This window comes from Notolepis coatsorum (assembly GCF_963971535.1).
Source record: "Notolepis coatsorum genome assembly, chromosome: 11".
Classification (NCBI taxonomy): domain Eukaryota; kingdom Metazoa; phylum Chordata; class Actinopteri; order Aulopiformes; family Paralepididae; genus Notolepis; species Notolepis coatsorum.
Window position 1 is genome coordinate 76,191,525 of NC_140175.1, and position 23,882 is coordinate 76,215,406.

At 45.6% G+C, this 23,882-nt stretch overlaps 1 protein-coding gene across 1 annotated transcript in view; it reads left to right on the forward strand.

The window, feature by feature from the left end:
• nnt (nicotinamide nucleotide transhydrogenase) overlaps nucleotides 1–23,882 on the forward strand; it is a gene marked incomplete at its 3' end in the record, with an annotated part of 159,565 nt that overhangs the window by 52,567 nt on the left and 83,116 nt on the right. Inside the window, exons 9-11 of the mRNA XM_084324965.1 lie at nucleotides 855–1,046; nucleotides 11,408–11,561; nucleotides 16,272–16,433. Of these exons, the coding sequence (XP_084181091.1) occupies nucleotides 855–1,046; nucleotides 11,408–11,561; nucleotides 16,272–16,433 (508 nt within the window). The remainder of the gene's footprint in view (nucleotides 1–854; nucleotides 1,047–11,407; nucleotides 11,562–16,271; nucleotides 16,434–23,882) is intronic.

Below are 23,882 nucleotides of genomic sequence, written 5' to 3' on the forward strand. Positions count from 1 at the left end.
TACATGCTTATATATTTCATATTAGACACGTTTGTAGAATAGTGTTCCGGGCTCTGCAGCTCTGCAGATATACTATTGGTTTCATTCAATGACCCGTTTACTTTTTTGCAAAGCATCGTGGGAGGACTAACACTAGGGGGAGCTGGTTATCATTGGTCTGGTAGTCGGTAGAGAGATGTGAAGAAGACCGGTATTATCCACGAGGGGAGGGGGTACAGGTACGGGGTCTATTCGGCGCTATCCACAGGAGCGAGTGGATGTCTTGGCCAAGAGCATCCTACTTTTGAAAACCAAATGCGCAGCATCGGAGCAGAAGAAATAACGCTGCGTGCCGTAAGCTTATCAATACCAAGTATAGTGATTAGGTTATGCCAAGACGAAGAGGACGTTCGGCAGATGGACTGAAGATGAAAGTTGTTGCGTGTGTTAGAACGTTCAGTCAGGCTAGCCATGTCGGCTTAGCTAAAGGCAGGGACAGCTAACTAGCGTTAGCTATGTTATCGAGTGCTAACGTGTGGCAGATAAACTAGGAACAGACTCCCAAGTTCATCCCAACGGGGGGGACAATATGGACTGGTGAACTTTGTCATCTCCACGGTTGTCTCCTTCCTCTTGGACGTTTGGTGAGTTTTTAATGCAAAAAAAAAGTACTTCCTGGAAAGGTGATTCATCAACGTACATTTAAGTCTTTCTGCATTATTGCCTTTGCGAAACAGAAATTCACATGAATTGATGAAATTAACTAATCGATTAGTCAACTAAGAATTTCTTAGTTGGGGACCGTCCGCTATGGCAGTCATCTGACCTCCTTTTCTTTACCATACAGTCCTCTGACCTCCTTTTCTTTATCATAGGGTGTGACCCACATTGGCTTCACTGACCTGCCCAGCCGTCTGCCCACCCAGTCCAGTACCCTGTACTCCAACAACCTCACCAAGCTCATCAGAGCCATCAGCCCAGACACGGAGAACTTCTACTTCAACGTCAAGGAAGAGTTTAACTATGGAACCTTGGACCACGTCATCAGAGGGTCCGTCGTCATGCAGGTACGATGAGTCAAACACACACACACACACACACACACACACACACACACACACACACACACACACACACACACACACACACACACACACACACACACACACACACACACACGTAGTCGAGAATTTGACATGATCAGGAGAACTGTCCATACAAACATAAATACATACATAAATACACTCTTAACACTCACAGCATCCGTTTGTCGGAAACCAAGGTTGACATTATCATGGTGTCAGGTACCAGCTGTTGTGTATGTGGCTCATGGGCCTTGTGAACTGGTGGCTGGTGCTAATTGAAACCTTTCTGGCTTCAGTCAAATGGATCCCAGCATGAGGGTTACGTACTGTCGTAGGCGCTGGGCGATATACGGGATTGCCGATGTAATGGTCTGATATTGGCCCTTTTTAAAGTCTGGGGTAAAGCAAATTCAGAGATCTGTTTTTAAAAACATTACACATGTTAGAAAATAGTTACTGAAAACAGGTGAAACAACTGTGAATTATGTAGTACTGAAGTACCTGGACCCAGCTCTCCCTACAGGACGTCCCCAGTCTGAGCCCACGCATCCTCTCGTTCTCTTACTGTAACTGAGGGGTACAATTCCCTGACTGTATTAATAAGTATGGTATCATTAAACCACTACTGTCTTATGTACATTACTACTGGCCATACAGTACACAGGTATATGATATGAACACCTCCACAATGACACGGTTCCACACAAATCTGGGTTATAATAATATTTATTAGCAGCAATGATAGTATATAACAATACTTTACGTAGAGTCGCGCTTATAAGGTGAAGAATGTGCGTGAGTAAATCAATAACGTAAGTCCATTATCATATTACGCAGGAGATAATGAATACCACCTGTATCGTAGGAATTATATCTATGGTACACTAGTAAGGCAGCGGGAGATACTGGTAGGGTCCCTCCGGTTGTAGGCCAGCAAGGGGAGAGGATTTGTCGGTAGCAGAGTCTGGATCACCGGGGAATCAATAAGCTCCAGCTACGGGAGACGGTACATTACTCCCTTGATCGGCAGACGAAAGCAGCAGCTATTCTCCGGTATGCGGTGCAGCATGGAAGAAAGCTAGCCAGCCTCAGGCGTCTTAGAGGCGGGCTCGACGATGCTCCTCACAGGGTAAATCCCACACAGTTGTGGGTGTAGACGGTTCTCCGCTCCATCAGATACAGGACCAAAGCAAATATAATCCAGCCGAAAAGGGCTATGTAGTCGTCGGGTAGGTTATCCAGTGTACATGTCCACACGGTCCTCGTCTAGGGCTCCTCGGGTGAAGGCGCCAGGTTAAGCTGCCCAGCCTGGATAAGCACACTAGCTGGTGCGAGGAAACGTTGGTGATGCTGGTCACTGTAGAACGGTAGCCGCACGATACACTATACATAAATAGACTATTACTGAATTAATAGAATAGGTCGAACTCGACGGTACAGCGTTAAACTCTGATACTTCAGCTATCAATTTGCACGCGGTCTCAATGCTCTATTTGGGGCCAAACGGGCCCTACTTCACCGCACGTTGTATCGTGGGTGAGGCTTCACTTGGGTAACTCGAACTACTTCTGTATTCACCTGCGCCATATTTATATGTTAGGTGAACAAACTAGTACCAGCCTTATTCCTGTCTCGTATTCTTGCGCAGAGCCGTTCATGTGCAGGCATGTCTTTGGCGGTGACTTTGAACTAGACCTTGGGGGTATGGCAGTGGCGCCTAAGGGACCGCTGTCCAATAGGAGAACGAAATATTATGGTCTGTACTAGGTTAAAGGGATATTCCGTGTATGTACAAAGAATACACAAGGGATATCAGACGATATACAAATATTATGCAATATATCTCAAGTAGTAAATATATATATTCGGTTTAATCTGATCCTTCATAACAGCCGCCTCCTAATTAGTCCCACCTAATTAGATAAGCAGAGACAGATTAACCGCACTGTCCACTACTCAATGTCCGTTGTGAGGGTAGGGCAATTCACGAAGTCAGTGGGTCATGGTCGTCATTAAGCGAGTCGGGGAGCCTTGGCAACTCTATCAGCCTCGCCACGGGTCGGGTGTATGTCCGCCCTTGGACGAGCACTTCTGCCGCTCTGACCTTTCCGTCGGCACCAGTGATCACGTTGCTTACGCGGCCGGCCGGCCACGCAGCTCGGGGTAGTGACTGGTCTATGGTCATGACGACTGTGTCCACTTTTAAGTTGTCCCCGTCCTTGACCCGCTTCTGACGGGCTGGAAGGGATGGTAGGGGGGTTAGGAGGAAGCGGGCCTGAGACTGCTTTGATCTGTGCTTGGCTGCGCCTCCACCTCTTCCGTCTGTTTCTCTTGTTTGCTCTGTACCCCGTCTGAGGAGGGGCCGGTTCCGGCCGCCCCGTCAAGGAGTCGCTTGGGGTGCTAGGTTCGAGGTCAGCTACGTCTGGAGCGCAGCTGAGGGGGGTGGAGTTCCGAACTCCCTCTTGTGCCCACGGTTCTCTCACAGGCCTCTCGCTTAATGTCAATAGCCTCTCAACGGGCTGTACGGGAGAGTGGCCGGTGTCGCTCACCTTTGTGTGTAGGCAGCGTGTAGACGTGGGTTGACTGTCAAGTCCGTAGAGGGGGCCCTGGAGCGTTCACCCCAGTCGGGTCTGAACCGCGACTGGGCATCCTTTGGGTCCGATGTGGGCCGCCTCAATTGGGAGAATGAGGTCCGCGTGGTCGGAGCCGATGAGCAGGGTTGGTGTGGCGCCGTCGATAAACGGTATAGGTAGTTGACGTAGGTGCACATACTTCGCCATCAGCTGTGGGATGGGGTAGGTGTACTGTGATAGGCCTATGTCGTGGCTGGTGAAGACGTTGGTTATACTATACTGCTTCTCGGGCTGGTCCACCGCTGCTATCTTGAAGGAGACCTTTTCACCCTTTATGGTCTTCTGGTCCCTTCTGATGGTGCGTATTGTCATGGTACCTTTGGCACCCCGCAGGCCCAACTGGGCTGCGGCGGAAGCGAGGAGGAGAGTCTTTTCAGACCCATCGTCCAGGACGGCGTAAGTGTCCAGGACCTTGTCCTCGTAGCTCAGGAGCACTCTGACCACTTTGATGAGCACTCGGGGGGTCCCGCTATGCTGGTCAATGTGGAGCACTCCTGTTGGTCGGTTGCTTTGGATCGTCTGGGGTGGTGCCGACTCGCGGTCGTCCGAGTAGCACTGTGACTCCCAGTGTCTGCTGTAGCAGTCGGTACAGTAGGGAGCGGTCTGGTGGATCTTTGGTACTGGTGCCACCGCCTCGGCATGGTACATTACCGCAACGGGCCCACTCTGTTGTCCTGGCTGACGCCTGTTGATGTCATGCAGGACCTCCAAGTGGGCGCCGCCGCACCTGCCGCACTTCTTCTTCAAGCGGCACTCGGCTGCCATGTGGCTGCGCGCGCAGCGGAAGCAGCGGCGGTGGTCCTTGATCCACTGACTCACCTCGTCCGTGGTCAGCTTCCCGAAAGTGTCGCATTGATACAGCCGATGTTCCCCTTCACAGTACTGGCATTCAATCTTCCACTCCTCTTTCGTCGAGGGGGTGTTGTGGTTCTTGTGCGGCGGTACTGATTCGGCTTGGTGCATAACGGTCACCGACCGGCGGTTATCATTTAATCCCCGAGGTCCTGGTCTTGGGCTTGGTCCACTCCATACGAACGTGTCCAGTCGTAAGCTGCTGACCTCCCTGGCGAGGAACTCAGACAGGTCTAGGAGGGATGCCTCTGGGCCGTTGGGGTCACGGTGGTCTCTCTGCCGCCGAAAACGCTCTTGTCGGGCGGGAGGGAGCTTCTCTAATATTCTCTCTACATTAGAGTTAGCGTACAGTTCGTATATCCCTTTTTCCTTTTGGGACCCCAGCATCCCTACCAGGGACTGTACCTTGATAGAGAGGTCATCTAATGCTCTGTTGTCTCTGGCTGGGGGGAGACGGTCAATGTCTCTTATCTCCTGTATCACGTAGTCCCATATGCGTCCATAACGTTGGTCGAGGGCTACTAGAGCCGCGTTGTATGGGGTAGTAGAGTTGGAATATGCCAGCGCTATATTGTGCGCTCTGGGCACCTTCAGGTGCTTGAGTAGGATAGCATACTTGTACGTTTCATCCGGTACATCGGACATCATTGTCTCTAAGCACATTCGTAGCTCTGTGTACTGTGCTCTGTTCTCGTGTGTGAAGTCCGGGAACGTCGGTGTGCCAAGGTACGATGCCATGGATGGCTGGCACATCGGTGAGCGTTGGGGGAGAGGCCTCCTAGGCGAGTCTCCCCGTGCGTGTCGTCTTGGGCTGGTACTTGGTGGGTACCGAAGGTCGGGTACCCAGGTGCTGTTCCTCGGTGCTGACGGTGCGTCAAACTCACCCGTGAGTTGAGTCGGGGGTTTGTAGCGCAGTGCCTCGGGGCTGACGTCTGGGCTGTACTGGACCTCCTGGTCCAGAGTACGTTGCTGCTGGTCGGGGCTGTACTGGGCCTCCTGGTCCAGAGTACGTTGCTGCTGGTCGGCTTGACATTCCTCCTCTTCCTCTTCCTCTGCTAGGTCCTGGAGTCTTCTGTTCAGTCTCTCGGCGTGGTCCGGTTCTTCCCGGTTGCTGGGTCTCGTATGGACCGGCCGGGGAGGGGGTTCGGAGACGTGGACAGGATCCTCCTGTTGGCGGGGTCCCGGGTCGCTTGGTCGGGTAGGGGAATGCGTCCTAGACCCTTGTCGTGATGATCTCCGGGAGCTCCGTGCGGAGTGAGGGGGTGTCGCCATGGCAATCAATTTGTCCATCAGCTGCGCCTGCAGCCGGTCGCGCTCTGCCTCACGCTGGGCATGGGCGGCTTCGCGCACTGCTTCGCGCTGGGCATTGGCGGCGTCGCGCTGCGCATTGGCGCTGGCATGGGCGGCGTCGCGCTGTGCATTGGCGGCGGCGCACTGTGCATCGGCGCGGCTTCTTTCAATGTTCTCTTCCGTCTGAAGGCGTCTGGTCTCCAGTCTTATGCGGTCGTCTTCACTCCTTTGTTGCGCCTGGAAGCGCTCTCGCTCGGTTGCAGAATGTTCGCGTTCACTGAGGGCTTGCGCTTGGAGTTGCGCGTAAAGGCGCTCTCGTTCGTCTGCAGCTTGTTCGCGCTCGCTCGTCTGTTGCGCTTGGAGTCGATCGCGTTCACCCTGAAGTCGATCACGTTCGGTGGAGGCTGCCAGGGTGGCGATGAGTGCCTGCGCCAGCATCTTGTCCGCTTCGCTGGGGGAAGACACAGGCGGAGGTGATCGGCTTCGGGCAGTGCTCGTTGGAGATCCGTTCTCCTGTCGCACTCCGAGGAGATCCATCTCCTGGGTGTGCGTCTCTTCTGGTAGTGGGTCGGGTTCCATCCCTGGAGCGCTTTCTTTATCCTGGAGCTCTCCGGGGACTGTCCCGTTGGCGTTGTCGGGGGGTAAAGTCATGTCATGTCCCTCCTGGTCCCCCCCGTGAGCTTGGTCAGTTACGTTAGAACCCACTAGGGTCTCTACTGGCGGGGTCGCCTGGTCGGTAGGGTTTGACATACTTTTACTATCCGCTTTATTTATTTTATCCGTACTTAACTTCTTTATAAAGCTAGGTAGTAGACTGTCAGCGTAGTCCTCTAGGGAAAGAGGTGGCTGCTGTCTGCGCTGCAGGCGATCTAGTTTAGGAGAACCGTTTGTGTTCATCATCGGCCATGTTAATATTAATATTACGCTAATTACCATCCGGCTCGAAGGACCAATTGTAACTGAGGGGTACAATTCCCTGACTGTATTAATAAGTATGGTATCATTAAACCACTACTGTCTTATGTACATTACTACTGGCCATACAGTACACAGGTATATGATATGAACACCTCCACAATGACACGGTTCCACACAAATCTGGGTTATAATAATATTTATTAGCAGCAATGATAGTATATAACAATACTTTACGTAGAGTCGCGCTTATAAGGCGAAGAATGTGCGTGAGTAAATCAATAACGTAAGTCCATTATCATATTACGCAGGAGATAATGAATACCACCTGTATCTTAGGAATTATATCTATGGTACACTAGTAAGGCAGCGGGAGATACTGGTAGGGTCCCTCCGGTTGTAGGCCAGCAAGGGGAGAGGATTTGTCGGTAGCAGAGTCTGGATCACCGGGGAATCAATAAGCTCCAGCTACGGGTACATTACTCCCTTGATCGGCAGACGAAAGCAGCAGCTATTCTCCGGTATGCGGTGCAGCATGGAAGAAAGCTAGCCAGCCTCAGGCGTCTTAGAGGCGGGCTCGACGATGCTCCTCACAGGGTAAATCCCACACAGTTGTGGGTGTAGACGGTTCTCCGCTCCATCAGATACAGGACCAAAGCAAATATAATCCAGCCGAAAAGGGCTATGTAGTCGTCGGGTAGGTTATCCAGTGTACATGTCCACACGGTCCTCGTCTAGGGCTCCTCGGGTGAAGGCGCCAGGTTAAGCTGCCCAGCCTGGATAAGCACACTAGCTGGTGCGAGGAAACGTTGGTGATGCTGGTCACTGTAGAACGGTAGCCGCACGATACACTATACATAAATAGACTATTACTGAATTAATAGAATAGGTCGAACTCGACGGTACAGCGTTAAACTCTGATACTTCAGCTATCAATTCGCACGCGGTCTCAATGCTCTATTTGGGGCCAAACGGGCCCTACTTCACCGCACGTTGTATCGTGGGTGAGGCTTCACTTGGGTAACTCGAACTACTTCTGTATTCACCTGCGCCATATTTATATGTTAGGTGAACAAACTAGTACCAGCCTTATTCCTGTCTCGTATTCTTGCGCAGAGCCGTTCATGTGCAGGCATGTCTTTGGCGGTGACTTTGAACTAGACCTTGGGGGTATGGCAGTGGCGCCTAAGGGACCGCTGTCCAATAGGAGAACGAAATATTATGGTCTGTACTAGGTTAAAGGGATATTCCGTGTATATGTACAAAGAATACACAAGGGATATCAGACGATATACAAATATTATGCAATATATCTCAAGTAGTAAATATATATATTCGGTTTAATCTGATCCTTCTTAACACTTACCGTCTCGTTAGCATCCAACCATGCAGGCGGCTGGTTGGTGTGCTGGAAGGAATCTGTCCTACGGAATAGTTCACATGCAGCCAAGTTCAAGACAACAGCCTATACGCTCTGGTTATCTTGTCAAAATATCCATGTCCGTGTCATTTCTAAAACTCTTTATTATTATTATAAATTAATTCACATCTACCAACCTGTCAACAATAATGACTGTGGCCACCATTTTAAATAATCAAGTGTACAATAATAGCTCACATTAGAGCCTTCAAAGCCGCGCACTCTCCTGTCCAACACGGTCCCGGCGGTTGCCCAGACGGAGATGTGGGGAATTGGGAGATTTTACGCACGGCTTGACAGTGAGCGTTGTTTACCCAGTGTAGTTACAGGTGCACTGGGACTCACTCTCCACTCCACAACCAAAGTGATTTCCAACTATGAATCAAATGTCCAAATAGGACTTATTGAGCAAGAGGATTACGACATGGCTACGTTGCCGTGAGTCGTCCTAACATGACAGAAATAACAACCATGGGGGTCCCGATTATCGGCTAATTTCAGTAAAAAGGAAGGATAGTGCAGTATGTGATGACATGTGGTATTGCCTAGCCTGACACACCAGACCCATGGAACGCTAAGCAAACTTTTTCTTGTACATTTCTGACTTTGATCTCAGAGAAAAACCCTTTTTGTTGTCGTAATTACTTAACTTTTTTATTTATTATTATTATTATTTTTTAATATTAACCCCCTCCCCTTCTTTTAAATGGGGTAGTTGTTTCTTTTAAATGGGGTAGTTGTTTCTTTTGAATGGTATTATTATTATAATTTTTTAATATTAACCCCCTCCCCTTCTTTTAAATGGGGTAGTTGTTTCTTTTAAATGGGGTAGTTGTTTCTTTTGAATGGAGGTAGTTGTTTCTTTTGAATGGAGGTAGTTGTTTCTTTTGAATGGAGGTAGTTGTTTCTTTTGAATCGGGGTAGTTGTTTCTTTTGAATGGAGGTAGTTGTTTTTTTTGAATGGGGGTAGTTGTTTCTTTTGAATGGGGGTAGTTGTTTCTTTTGAATCGGGGTAGTTGTTTCTTTTGAATGGGGGTAGTTGTTTCTTTTGAATGGAAGTAGTTGTTTCTTTTGAATGGGGGTAGTTGTTTCTTTTGAATGGAGGTAGTTGTTTCTTTTGAATGGGGGTAGTTGTTTCTTTTGAATGGGGGTAGTTGTTTCTTTTGAATGGAGGTAGTTGTTTCTTTTGAATGGAGGTAGTTGTTTCTTTTGACTGGAGGTAGTTGTTTCTTTTGAATCGGGGTAGTTGTTTCTTTTGAATGGAGGTAGTTGTTTCTTTTGAATGGAGGTAGTTGTTTCTTTTGAATCGGGGTAGTTGTTTCTTTTGAATGGAGGTAGTTGTTTCTTTTGAATGGGGGTAGTTGTTTCTTTTGAATGGGGGTAGTTGTTTCTTTTGAATGGGGGTAGTTGTTTCTTTTGAATGGGGGTAGTTGTTTCTTTTGAATGGAGGTAGCTGCGTTGGACTCCGACAGTTGTTTCCGCACAATGTTGCGCAAAAGAATGGAGCAGTGTTCCGCGAATAAGTTGAACTCTAGTCCACTTTTGACGTAACGCAACCCCCAGCAAAAGACGAGGGAAGGGGGGGGGGGGGGGGGGTTGACAGCATGACATGACACAAATGGCCCATCCGCACCAACCTGCTTCGTCGAGGTGCTGCGTTGTCCGATTAGATCTGAATGAGCCCTAAAAGCACACCTTCCCACTGGGAATCACATTCGATCTCTGAACGCAGCGTTACTCAATCTAGTCTGGTGGAGCAGGTGAGGTCACAGTGTGTGGGTTTGATTAGTTATGCCTCGTTTAAACCCACCCAGACGAGAGCCAATTAGATGATGAATCAGTCTCTTCTGTTGCTACAACTGGCTTATGAAAAGTGTCCATCCTGGCCAGTGGATAATGAGTTCTTCTTTCAAGTATTATTCCATTGGGGGGGAAGAAAAACATATTTTTCTTTAGAGCCTGTCTTCAAGTACAGGCAACATATGGCCTATGATGATGATGATGATGATGATGATGATGATGATGAAGAAAATGAGAATTATGACAAGGATAATTAATTCACGTCATTAGTTTTTTTTAGCACTTCATCCTTAATCCTTACATGGTCAACCTCGGTCAGTTATTACAGCGAGTATATGCCTGGAGTGCAGCGTAGGCAGGTTTTACATGCTGGGTGTGGATGTGTCAGGGGGTGGGGGGGGTGTTAGTGTGCCAGAAGACCTCGATCCACCCTCCGGAGAAGTCATTGAATCCATTTCAGATAGTAATGCAACCCAGGCTTCATCCTTCTAATCTCTCATACATGAGTCAGTGGACACGGCTCTGTGGAAACCGCTGATAGGTGTAAGTTTAATGTTGCCATCAGCATGCTGACTTTGATCTCGGGCGCGCTCGCTAATCGCAGCCTTATGCACGTGTGCATCAGCCAACATCGGAGAGGCGTCTTACCAATCAATAGAATCGGATGAATACACAGTAAAATGATGGAATGAGCTTTTAATAATGAATGTAGTTTGATATTGTTGATCTCCACAGGTGGTTGATGACTACATTTTCCCTCTGTTTTGTCTTTCATTCTTGTCCACAAGGTTGTGACCTTATACTGACCATAATGCATACAATTTGGCTGTCCAGCACCCCCAACCAATAATATTTCATACTGTTGATGTTTGATGGTAATTGGGAATAATTGTTTGAACTTGTTGCCTCGTGTCCTCTTTCCTTGACCCTGTCTGTTTTTTTTCTTTCTCCGCTCCTCCCTCCTCCTTTCTCCGCTCCTCCCTCCTCCTTTCTCCGCTCCTCCCTCCTCCTTTCTCCTCTCCTCCTTTCTCCTCTCCTCTCCTCCTTTCTCCTCTCCTCTCCTCCTTTCTCCTCTCCTCTCCTCCTCTCCCCTCTTCTCCCCTCCTCTCCTCTCCCCTCCTCTCCTCTCCTCTCATATCTCCTCCGCTCTCCTCCTCTCCCCCCTCTCTCCTCTCCTCTCCCCTCCTCTCTCCTCATCTCTCCTCCTCGCTTCCTCTCTCCTCCCTCCTCTCTTCTCCTCTGCCCTCCTCCTCCCTCCTCTCTTCTCCTCTGCCCTCCTCCTCTCTTCTCACCTCCTCCTATCCTCTCCCCTCCTCCACTCCTCCTCTTCTCTTGCCTTTCCCTATGTTCTTTCTTCTGTCCCCTCATTCCTGTCCTTTTCCTCTCAACTTGTTTTTCTTCCTATCTCTCTTTCTCTCTCTCTCCACCTGCAGGATGGGAGGAACATCTTCCCAGCTCCACAGCCTAACAACATACCAGTGGCTGCTCCCGTCAAAATCAAGAGTGTGCAGGAGCTGGCGAAGGAGAAGGCCTCCAAGATCTCTCCGTTGCAAGCTACCCTCACCAACGCTGGCATGTACGCTGGAGGTAAATGAGCATCTGTTTACATACAGCTTATATCATTCCATATCTATTAGGGATGGGAATCACCAGAGGCCCCATGATATGATATTATCACGATACTATAACTAGTGCTATATTGCGTTATATTGCAATGTATTACCTGTTGTGGAATATTTTAAATGAGCCAAGACAGTGAACTGTAGAATTTCAGACGAGTCAAATTGTATAAAAAAGAACAACATCTATTTCTGTGGCCACAGAAAAAGTATCCTCAGTTTACAATCAGAGACGAGTCTAAACACGAACGTCTGACCAGAAAGTGAGAAAGAGCTCCGGTCAGACTTACAATTAAGTACCAGCTGGGAATGACAAATGAAAACAAAGATGATCAAATGAAAACAAAGATGGTCAAATGAAAACAAAGATGGGTTTAGGGGTTTTGTTGTGTCTCACACAAGACTGATATGAAGAAGAACAAGATGTGATTTACTTGGACATGTCATATCTAAGTCGAGCTGTCCTGGGCATTGGCCGTTGCTATGACACCCAAATGTCCCCAAGGGGAACAATAAAAAATATATTTTCTTATCTTATCTTAACCTCTTAACACAATCTGCGCCGGAAACGAGTTAACTCGTTATTGCCCGCCATGCGTTCAGCGCCAGAAACGAGTTTACTCGTTTTTGGGATCGTTATTTCGTTTATTCGCTATTCATAATTCATAGCTGCAGCCTCTGGTATAGCCTTCAGACCCTGTCTGACGGCTAATACCACAGACGGTCAACACCCCCCTCTACTGCCAGGCGGAGCTATTGCATCTCATTGAAAATGGGCTGGTGTGTTTTAGAAGCCGATCTGAGCTGGGCGGGCGGGGTTTAAATACTCAGGCGAGCCAGTTCTATACAACGATGGCATCGAACAGTAACTCCGCCCGCCCGTCATTGTGAAATGGTCGGTAGTGTGGTACGGACCTCCACGAGCATTATTTGGAATTGCGATCAGATATTTGGATTATCTCTTTTGCATTACATCAGATACAAGGTAAGAACATTATATATAAATTTGATCGTTGATCTGACATTTATTTCTACCGCGATCACAGCTATCTGTCTGGACTGTGTATGGCTGTTTACCGTTGGCTGCGGTGGGGGTGGGGCAAGCGCCCCGCTACGACGGTCATTTCATGTATGGTCGAGGAGACATAATAATGATAATCTAGCGTTGATTTCAGGATGATTAGATAATCAGCCGAAAAAATACAACGTGATGACTGGATTACAGTAAAATGCCTTTTTCTCGTCTTTTTCCTGGAATTACTGAAAAGCACCCAAACCATACTCTATTCAAAATGGTATAAAACGGAAATGTACTGATGAAAAAACAATCTGTCTCGAGCATGTTGACTGGAAGCAACTCACTGAGACTCGACAGTGTTATTAGACCCATAGATATAATATAAGAAATATTTTAAGCACTCGCAATTGTCACAGTCTAAAACTATATCCATTGAATAAAGACCTGGCGATGAAGGGGGATCAGCGCCCACTGCTGCTGGCGGTCAATGTGTTAACAGACATTAACCAATTTTTTTTACTTGAACTTGAGGACTGCATACTTTTTTTTGCAAAGCTTAGCTTTATACTTTATACTTATAGCACATGCATAATGGTCTCTTTTGAAAGATAATATTCTGAAGTTACTAATGCAAAAAAGGAAATTCACTTCAGAAATGGGTCAACCTACGACAACCTACGACAAAAAAAAAGCTCTCCGTAATCCATTTCCTCATCCACAGCCGTTCAGTCTGAAATGGGATTCCTTCTCGTTTTCGCTTGTCAACTTTCACCTACTTCCTGTATTTGCACCCCCCCACGTGGGGTATCGTCGGAAAGCTACACTCATTGGCTACAAGGCTGACCAATCATTTTCGCCATCAGCGGATGATTGGCAGTCCGGGTTGGTCATCTGACACGGAGCGCGTAAAAAGACGTGAAAGACGCTTGCCTGACATATCGCCATGTCGAGAACCGAGGCACGGTTTGGTCGAGTGAGGTGGCGTTCGAACGGCAACAAACACATCTTTCGAGCGGTAATTTATATGTTCGAAAAATTCTGCAGCTAGACGCTCGCAAAGTGCCGTGACTTTCGTGCACAGGCATGATGGCGCAAGAATGGGCCGTTGCAAGTTAAGAGGTTAAAAAGGAGAGAGTACTAAAATAACTGAACTAAAATAAGTCAGAATGGAGACATGCAGTATGTCAGCAAAGTAATAGGACATCTACTACATTTCTGGTGTAGAATCGCTATAACTTCTGTAAAACATAACTGATGAGCCTCACCTAATCTACTACTGTAAAACATAACTGATGAACCTAATCTATAACTACTGTAAAACATAACTGATGAGCCTAACCTAATCTGACATGTTGGCAATATTCATTAATTGAAGGTTTACATGGAAATAACCAACCAAATTTTTTTTGTTTGTGTGAAGATAACACATCACATGGAATCTGATCTTTTCAATTCTGATTTGGGCCCCTTTCATATGTGATCCTAAACCAGGTCTGATTTGTTTTAATTAGCTGGCCTTCACTGCATTCAATTTATACCATAAACTGTGACTTCAATGTCTTCCATGTTTACGTCCATCATCATTATTATTGTTCATTTGTGTATTCAGGTCAGTTCAGGAGCGTGACCAGCTCACACTGGAATCTGATATTGGCCACATTTTTTTTAAATTACATGAACAGCCAAATAAAAAAATCTGACCTGTGCAATAAATCAGAATTGAGCACTTAAGGGTTGCAGTGTGAACGTAGCCTTAGACTCAGTTTCAGCTTTTTGTTCCTTTACCTACTTTCATCTCTGTCAAATACTACATCTAAAGGACACTCATATAAAACAGATGCTGTCAAATACTAAATCTTAATCTTAAGTGGAAATGAGTTTGATGGTGTATATTTAAAAAAGCTTTCCATATGTCTTTGGTACTTTGCTTGATAAACGAGACCACACAAATCTTTCCCTTCAGAGATCCACTCTCTACCGCCTCGGTTTGATAAATGAGACCCACTAAGACGGAGTAGACCACACAAATCTTTTCCCCTCAGAGATCCACTCTCCCCCTCCGCTTGTCTGTAAAGCTGGAGGTGAGAAGTGAGACAGGTTGATGGAGAACAGGCACACAGGAAGACTGCACTATAAAAGCAGCCCCCCCCCCCCCCCCCCCCACCCGCTGTGCATGTGTGTGTCTGATGTGGAGCTCTAGCAAGTGGTTCCCATAGGGTCCTCACATGCAGTTAATGTGGTTCACACGTAGGAAGGTGTTGTAGTGGGTTTCCTCGTTAGCCCCACCACGTAGCTACCGTTGGTGACGCCTAAATGACTGTTTCTCCAAGTTAAGTGGTTTGCAACCTAGATCGGGGGGGTTCAATCCCTTGCCATTATTTGGAATCTTTGGTTTATATCAGCGGTTCTCAAACTACGGGTCACCACCCAAAGTGGGGTCGTGGGTAGGTGACAGTGCATTGGCAAGTAAAACAATTAAAAATAAAAATAATCTTTTTAATGTTCTGGCAACATATTTTGGCTAAATATGCCTTGTTTTATAAATGTGTATTGATAACATAGTGCTGTAATAAAATGTCCTAATAAATATGCATGATCAAGTTCAACAACGTGTGCATTTATTTTGATATTCCTTAATTCCACGTTGAAATTACGCGATACATTACGTGTGGGGTTGCCAAAAAGAATCCTAAATAAAATGGGGTTGTGGTAAAAAAAAAGTTTGAGAACCCCTGGTTTAGATGCTTTCTACTTGTGACATAATTACTTCACCATTCTGTCTCTGCTTATTTGCTATAACATACCGGGGGGCAGTGTTGCGTTCGTCATATCAACACTGATTGCACGCACGCTAATGACGCCACGTGCACGCAGGCTCCCCGGCGTGCGCGCGCTTCTGCGCATGCGCATAAATGTTCCCTCGCTTAAGCACAGACTAAAGACAATGCCTAATTGCCTCTAAGAATGGAATGTAACACATTTCATTCACAAGTTCTGTGTGAATGTATCTGAGAACGTATTTAACACACCTGACGACCGGCGCTATTGATATGCAAAGTAGCCCAGGTGGGTACTTATATCGAGTTGGCGAGTGCAGCGCATTCCTGTGTGCACGCGCGTGTGCGCGCACGCGCTTCTGCTCACAAAACTTTGGCTGCACTGCGTGCAACCCCGTCCCATGAGGAACGCATCACTGCCGGGTGGTCGTGGACAAGCATCCATCTGTTTTTTAGGGGTCGCAAAACCAAAAAGGTTGAGAACCATTGACCTACACAGTATATGACAAGAGTGGACAAATTGAGTAACCACTTTGAGTAACATGGACCTCCTTTATTACTGCTGAAAAATATTATTGTTAATTTTGACCAACAAATTTGCCAAAAGATGATTCAGGAGCAACAATATATGAATGCGGGGGAAACTTGCATACTGTAACTGGGGTGGGAATCACCAGAGGCCCCACCATACTAGAGTCACAATATTGCAATATATCTACATTTATTATTGTCATTATTTCTGTCATTATTATTATTATTATTAATTATCTGCAATAGAAATATATATACATCTATACATATATACGCAAAATATATATTGCTGTATTGACTACTGTAACTTGGAAGTTGTGAAATGATTGTGAACCGGTTGTGTTCCCCTCAGGTCTGGCTACCTTGGTGGGTCTGGGTGTGGCCGCTCCCAATGCCGCCTTCACACAGATGGTCACTGTCTTCGGCCTGGCTGGGATCGTGGGATATCACACCGTGTGGGGCGTCAGCTCCGCCCTGCACTCCCCTCTGATGTCAGTCACCAACGCAATCTCAGGTGAGCTGTGTGTGTGATGGAGTGAGACTCTCGTTGCCTGGATCTTTTCCATGCTAAAGTAACTCCCTCAGTCCTTCTGAGAAACACATGCCATGCAATGCGGCCAAGATTCAATGTCTTTTACTCAAGGAGCGAACCAGAAACCTTCATATTACCAGACGACCGCTTGTCCTCCTGACCTGCTGCCACCCCACAGTATTAAAAACACTGAGAAAATATTAAATATGTGCATTGTGCCTTTTTCTGCAGTTCAGCTGCGACAAGAACCCTTCCTCTTGAAACGAGCCATTCAGAATTTTAATTGGTATAGTTAATTTTGTGTGTATGTGCATGTGAAGATATCTTGATAGAATTTGCAAGATTGTGCGTAAATCTTGGCTCAGGGGGTAGAGGGGTCGTCTCGTAGACACGATAGTGTGTCGAAGTGTCCTTGATCAAGACACTTAACCTAGGGCTGGGCGATAAAACGATAACGATAACTATCGCGATAAATTATTTCCTCGAAATAAACATGAAACGTGGTCGCAAAGTTTCGATATATCGATTTTCCAAGCTTGGCTCCGTTCAGCCTCGGCTCAGCACACTCACTCACAACAACCAGCGTTACGTGATGACGTGCTTACGCACAACAGCTAACAACCAATCAGTGAAGGAGATGGCCGAGACCCGGAAGGAGGTAGGACTCACTCAACAACAAGGCTTGCTAGGCTAATTAGCTTGCACAGCGTTGTTTTATATATTTACGTGCCGAGTATGTGTGTGTTTTGAATTCTGAGGCCACGTTTATGGTAGTGTGGGATATACAGTGGACGTCGTTTCAATATATTGTGGCGGAAGAGAGTATTTTAGTGTCATATTTATTGTCATGAGATACTCCGCTTGTCGGCTAACGTGCGCAGACTGATGACGACATCAACTCGACTTGAGACATTCGCAGCAGCATAAGAAGTTAATTAAACTTGACGGACATTATATCGACGATAATTATCGATATCGAATTATATGAAAATAATTTTATAATTTTATCGCGATAACGTTTTTGGTCATATCGCCCAGCCCTAACTTAACCCCTAATTGCTCCCGATGAGCAGGTTGGCACCTTGCATGGTTGTCTCCGCGGTCGGTGTGTGAATGTGTGAGTGAATGGGTAAATGTGAGGAACAAAAAATTATTGAATAAAAAAACAAGATGTTTCTGACAACATTTTCAACTACAAGATTACTATGCTAATCACTGGATCTTGAGTCATATTTGATCTGAAAGTTGGATCTGAATTCCGTTCGACGGTACCGTTTATTTTCATAAAAAATACTTCAAAGACACGTTTAGAGGACCTTAAAGACCTATATTAACTTGTTGAAAAGGAGTGAAATATGTCCCCTTTAAAGTTCTATGTTAGGTTTCTATAATATAGATGCTATAATATGTTCCAGTCCAGAAGCTCAGTGCACTATTGTCACACGTCAGGCTCATTCTTTCTCCTCCGGCCACCTCTTCTCTTTGTCGGCTGTAGCCTCACACCTCAGTCTATAAAGTCACACGTAAAGGGCTGTGTCCGTGTCGCCCGGCCATTAACACCCAGGGGTTAAGGGGTTACAGGAGTGTGTGTGTGTGTGTGTGTGTGTGTGTGGCATGTACGTGTGTGTTCTTACAGCTTTGATCACTCTTAAAAGCGCACAGGAGTCGGAAGTCACATGCTGTCTGTGGTCTTTGGCGCTGAAGGAAGCGCTTTGCCTAGTTAACTAATAACCACGCACACACACACACACACGCATACAGACACACACTAGGGGTGGGAATCACCAGTTTCATCATGATACGATACGATATAGATTCTTTGGACAACGATACGATATTTGCCGATATTACAAAGTCTCTCACGATACAATACGATACGATTAGATTCAGGTGCCTGCGATCGATATGAGATGATATCATATGCCCATTTAACACAATCGGTAACATTTAGATCAACAAAAAAAAGGTAATGAAAATATCATTTGACATTTGTATTTTTGAGCTCTTCCAGACATTTAAAGGAAAATCAATCTATTGTTTTTAATACAAATAGACCTCCTGTTCACTGTAAAGTGCCACGTTTTTATATATTGAGCTTTAAACTTTAAGCTAAATTTTTTGGAACTCAAAACTCACAACCTCCCTCTCCCAAACCGTTCCTACAACAATTTGTTGATGTTGCATGATCATGTATAGGCCTACATTTATTATGTATTATATTGTTTATGTTTAAATAACATTTAAACATCAAACTCCTCTGACCTCATCTGGTCTTTCCAAAGACGCGCGCACACACACACAGAAAGGGAGAATGCTATGCTGTAACATCTACACACACAGAGCTACTGCTGTTGTTCTTGGGCGGATATGAGACTCGCCACAGGATTTTCAAAATAAGAGTATCGATATGAATCGATCTTATTACATCACATCGATCCGATTCGATTGTTGATAATTACATCGATGTATCGATCTGGATCGATGTATCGTCCCACCCCTAACACACACACACACACACGCATACAGACACACACACACACACAAACACACATACATACAGACACACACACACACACACACACACACACACACACACACACACACACACACACACACACACACACATACATACCAACACAGCTAGACAGAGAAGAAAACAGTGGCACCATTTGGTGTAACAATCAGTATATGGAGCAACTTTCCACTTCCTTAAAAAAAATAAACATTATTAGTCACATCTAGTATCTACCTTCACAGTCACATTGATCTGTTTACATCCTCCATGTATCCCTGTACTATCTCTACCCATTTATCCCTGTACTCTACCCATTTATCTCTGTACTCTCTCTCTCTCTACCCATTTATCCATGTACTCTCTCTCTACCCTTTTATCTCTGTACTCTCTCTCTCTACTCATGTATCGCTATACTCTATGGGGCGAATTCACAAAGAATGGATTGCTCGGCGCTAATAGCATCCTTAACTGCGCGCGATTAGCAACTATCTGCTCTGTCTTTGCGACCTATTCACTAAAGATATTGCGTGGATGATATACTACACGCCCATAGCCTCCTGATTTGCTTCAGCGCAGTTGGCTCGCGGAACAGTTTTCACCTGGCAGTGCTGTTGGCAGATATCAGGAAGGGGAAAAAATGTATCCGAAATGAGGCATAGACAACAGTATTTTTCACCATTTGTATTTTGTTTATTTCGTATTGTATTTAGTTCATTTCGTAATGTGTAGAGCTTGCTTAATTTGTATTTTCATGACACATGGCATCCTTTGTTTTTGTCACTATCTTTCGTCATTGCATTTATTTGTCATGTCATCCCTAAATAAATTATTTTGAGCAGACCTGTCCAATGGTGCTGAATCTTTAGACCAAAGTTAGGCACTGTGCCAGTGAGAGTATGTTCTCATTTAGGAATATTTTTTGAGTGAGAAAGTTGTATTTAATGTTTAGTTAAGAGTATAGAACCTGCATTATCATATACTCCAGAATAAACTTTTCATTGGCCGTGTTTTCAGCATCTACTCCTCATGGACCTGACAAAACTTTATCAGGGCTCTACCCTAACCTTTTCCCCAAGGAGCACATGTGCTCCTAAATGAAAAAATTTAGGAGCACACAAATAAATTAGGAGCACACAAAGAAATGTAGGAGTACACACATTTCTGAAGACGTAAATAGCGTCGCTTTAACAGTAATACTACTGCTGCAAGGAATTATGCAATGTTTTTTTGTATTACCACCAAACCAATAGAAATGGATTAATAGAAGCATTTTTAAATAGAAGGGAAAAAAACACCAGGGTACAGCCCGTAGCATTCGTTCATTCTACGGACTCAACACACTATACAAGACATTGTCGTAAGGCTCTCACATAGTCGGGCGGAACATACGCGGACGGGACTCCCCGCGGCATGTCCGCAGTCGTTTCAGCTTTCATAGTCGAGCGTACCTCCGCGTACCAATTTCCTACATGTCTCGTGGCAGTTTACAAAAAAAATGCCACGCTGTTTACACTTCTGTCATGGCGTCGTCTAGGGCTGACCTTCAAAAAAAATAATTGGCATTCAAAGCTTCGTGGCCGAGATTCAATTTTAATTCGAAGCTTCGAGATAAAAAAAAAATTATTATTATTATTATTAAAAAAATTTATGTTGTGGGACTTGTACAGCACTTTGTTCAACTTTGTCAGTGCTGTAAAGTTTAAACCTTTTAAAATCTTAGACAAACAAAACTGCTTTCATGAAATATTGTAAGCCGTCATTTGAGGCTTTATCAAAGCAGCACAATGAACACAAATCTGTCAGTGCTGAGTCCGACCTCATCTTAAATAACAAACAGCATTGCTTGTTGTAGTTAACAAAGAGAGGCAGAGTTGATTTTGTAAAAAAAAATATATATAGCATTTCTTATTTTTTTTTATATATTCAAACTTTATTTTCCCATTCGAATCTCATGCCCATCGAGCGAAGCTTCGAAGCTTTGAAGTATTAAAGACAGCCCTACTGTAGCGTCGTCATCCGATAAAGAGTCTAGGTTATCTCCGTTTCCAAGATTTCTAAATAAAATAAAAAAGTTTTACACACTTCATTTTGAAAAGCCATTCAAACTTCTCAAGTTTCTTCAGATGATGAAAAAAGACATGGTCCAAATGTATATTAATTGGAATGGATGACGATTAGCGATAGTAAAACAAAATTTAGCGTCATCTACCTGGCAACGTTTTACCGGACCAATCCTACCCATTTAACCATGATCCTGCCCTACTCTCTCTTGGCACGGAGTGAGTGTTCAGAGTAAAATGCAGATCGGTGTCACATTAAATGCAGGTCGATGTCAACCAAAATGCCGAACAGCCTTTTGTGTGACACCAAGTAAGTGGCGCAGACGTCCGCACGGTTAGAAAATTGGAGCTTTGCACTTGGAGTCGGCTTTAAGTCCGCTTGGAGTCGGCTTTGAGTATGCACGGACTTAAGAAGACATTTACTATGACTGGACACTGGTACCACCTACACTCATCATGTACACATGATTCATAAACAAACAGATCAATACAATTTCGTGCTACATAGTTCATTAGAAACGTCTCTCTGCACCCCCCCTCCATGTGCTCATCTCTCTTTCTCTCTATCTCCCCTCTTTCTCCCATCTCTCTTTCTCCGTCTCTCCCTGTCACCCTCTCAATCTCTCCTTCTTTCTCTGTCTTTCTCTGTCTCTCTCTCTCTCTCTCTCTCTCTCTCTCTCTCTCTCTCTCTCTCTCTCTCTCTCTCTCTCTCCCCCCCCTCTCTGCTCCCAGTCCAGGTATTTCTGGCATACCTGTATATTTGGCATAGCCCTTTCTACCAGTGCCTCTTTGGTCCCGTCACAGACTGACTGTGGTCACGGAAACATTAAAACCAATGGAATTCTATAGTTTGTGTGCCAGGCATCATAAAGACATTCACACTCACACTAACACACACACACACACACACACACATAAGGAGACGTTAGAGAATCCCATTGGAATTCGGGGTTGTGTTGGGGACAGCAGGGTGTATATAGTGTTACAGCTTGTAGTTGACATGACAGAAACCCTTTCAGCCAGTGGCTTTTATATCTCGTGTCTCATTGAAATCTATCTTCTTTTTTTTTTTTACATTTCTCGTGCCTCATTGAAATCTATCTTTACCTGTCGTGTCATATTGGAAGTCTGTCTTTTCTATGCAGTGTCTGATAGAAATGCTTTAATCCACCTGAGACGGCTGATTCAGTGTTACATTAGTGCCACTGTCTGCCTCCTTCATTCATGATAGCCTAGTAAGTGGGGATGTGTCACAGAGACACGGACACACACAGACACACACACACACACACACACACACACACACACACACACACACACACACACACACACACACACACACACACACACACACATGCATATCGTTATCGGATATAACCTTATAGCTTCAAATAATTCAACTTTTCAGTAACTGAGAAAATGTACAGGATTTATTTGCACATAATCTCACACACATCACATCCCAAAAAAATGGGACACATTCATTTAGTTTGACAGTTATTGAGAGTAAATGAGTGAATACGGCCACCAGTGATGTCATTGGCGACAGTGGCTCGGGAAGTAGAGCAGTCGTCTGGCAATCCGGAGGTTTCCGGTTCGATTCCCGCTCCTCCCGGGCAGCGTGTCGATGTGTCCTTGAGCAAGACACTTAACCCCTAATTGCTCCCAATGAGCAGGTTGGCACCTTGCATGGTCGCCTCCGCCGTCGGTGTGTGAATGTGTGAGTGAATGGGTAAAATGTGAGGAACAAATTGTAAAGCGCTTTGGATAAAAGCGCTATATAGAAAAGCAGCCATTTACCATTTACCATTGAATCCCGAATGGGAACAGTGTTATAGGGACTGCTACCTGATCACTTCATGGAGCTGTAATTAACACGACACAAGGATTCAATGTCTCAGATGACATCACCGGTGGCCATATTCAAACTCATTTACTCTCAATAACTGTCATACTAGATGAATGTGTGCAAAACTCTTTTCAGGTTTTTGGATGTGTGTGTGTGTACAGTATGTGTGAGATTATGTGCAAAATAAATCGGCAGGTTGTTTTTGGTGAAGTGCCCCTTTAATGTCGACGCATTTTTTAAATGATACAAGGGTCACCAAACCCATAGTTGGCGCATACATGACCGTCTAAACTTATGCTTCGAGTGAAAGAAGAAAAGAAAATCACAGAAATCCGGGTTGTCCGGTGTGACACGGTGGATATTCTGGCTGACGTTTTGGCTCCGGCGGCGGGCGCTTGTGCCGTACCTGCCCGTCAAAATGCCACCCAGGAGCCACTGAGGTCAGTCACTCTAGACAGCCATAGAGATCACACACATACCTCACCGCCAATGAGTAACAGAGAAGAGACGGAGCCGGCCAATAGTATCAGTGGATCTGGAAACACAAACCTGGGGGGAAAAAACTCCTGTGTGCGTGTGTGTGTGCGTGTGTGTGTGTGTGTGTGTGTGTGTGTGTGTGTGCGTGTGTTTGTGCTTGTGTGTGTGTGTGTGTGTGTGTGTGTGTGTGTGTGTGTGTGTGTGTGCGTGTGTGTGTGTGTCTGTGTGTGTGTGTGTGGTAGCAGTCAGGGGTCACCTCGGGTCTTAAGAACCAAGGACTGCTCCCGCTACTATTTCCAAAATTGGTTTCACTACCTGTTGTTGTTGTTGTGGTGATTTTGGAACAACTCCCTTCGTACTTGGATTCTTTTATCGTGATGATAAGTGGAATAATTGCACTGTTTACTGCACTACCTCAGGTTTCTTGGGAAGGGCGTGTAACTGTTGGAAGATGTTAATAGTGTTACTGACCTTCATGGTTGACAGGTGCTATGGGATGGGAAGGGAAGGGGAGAGAGAGATAGAGCGAG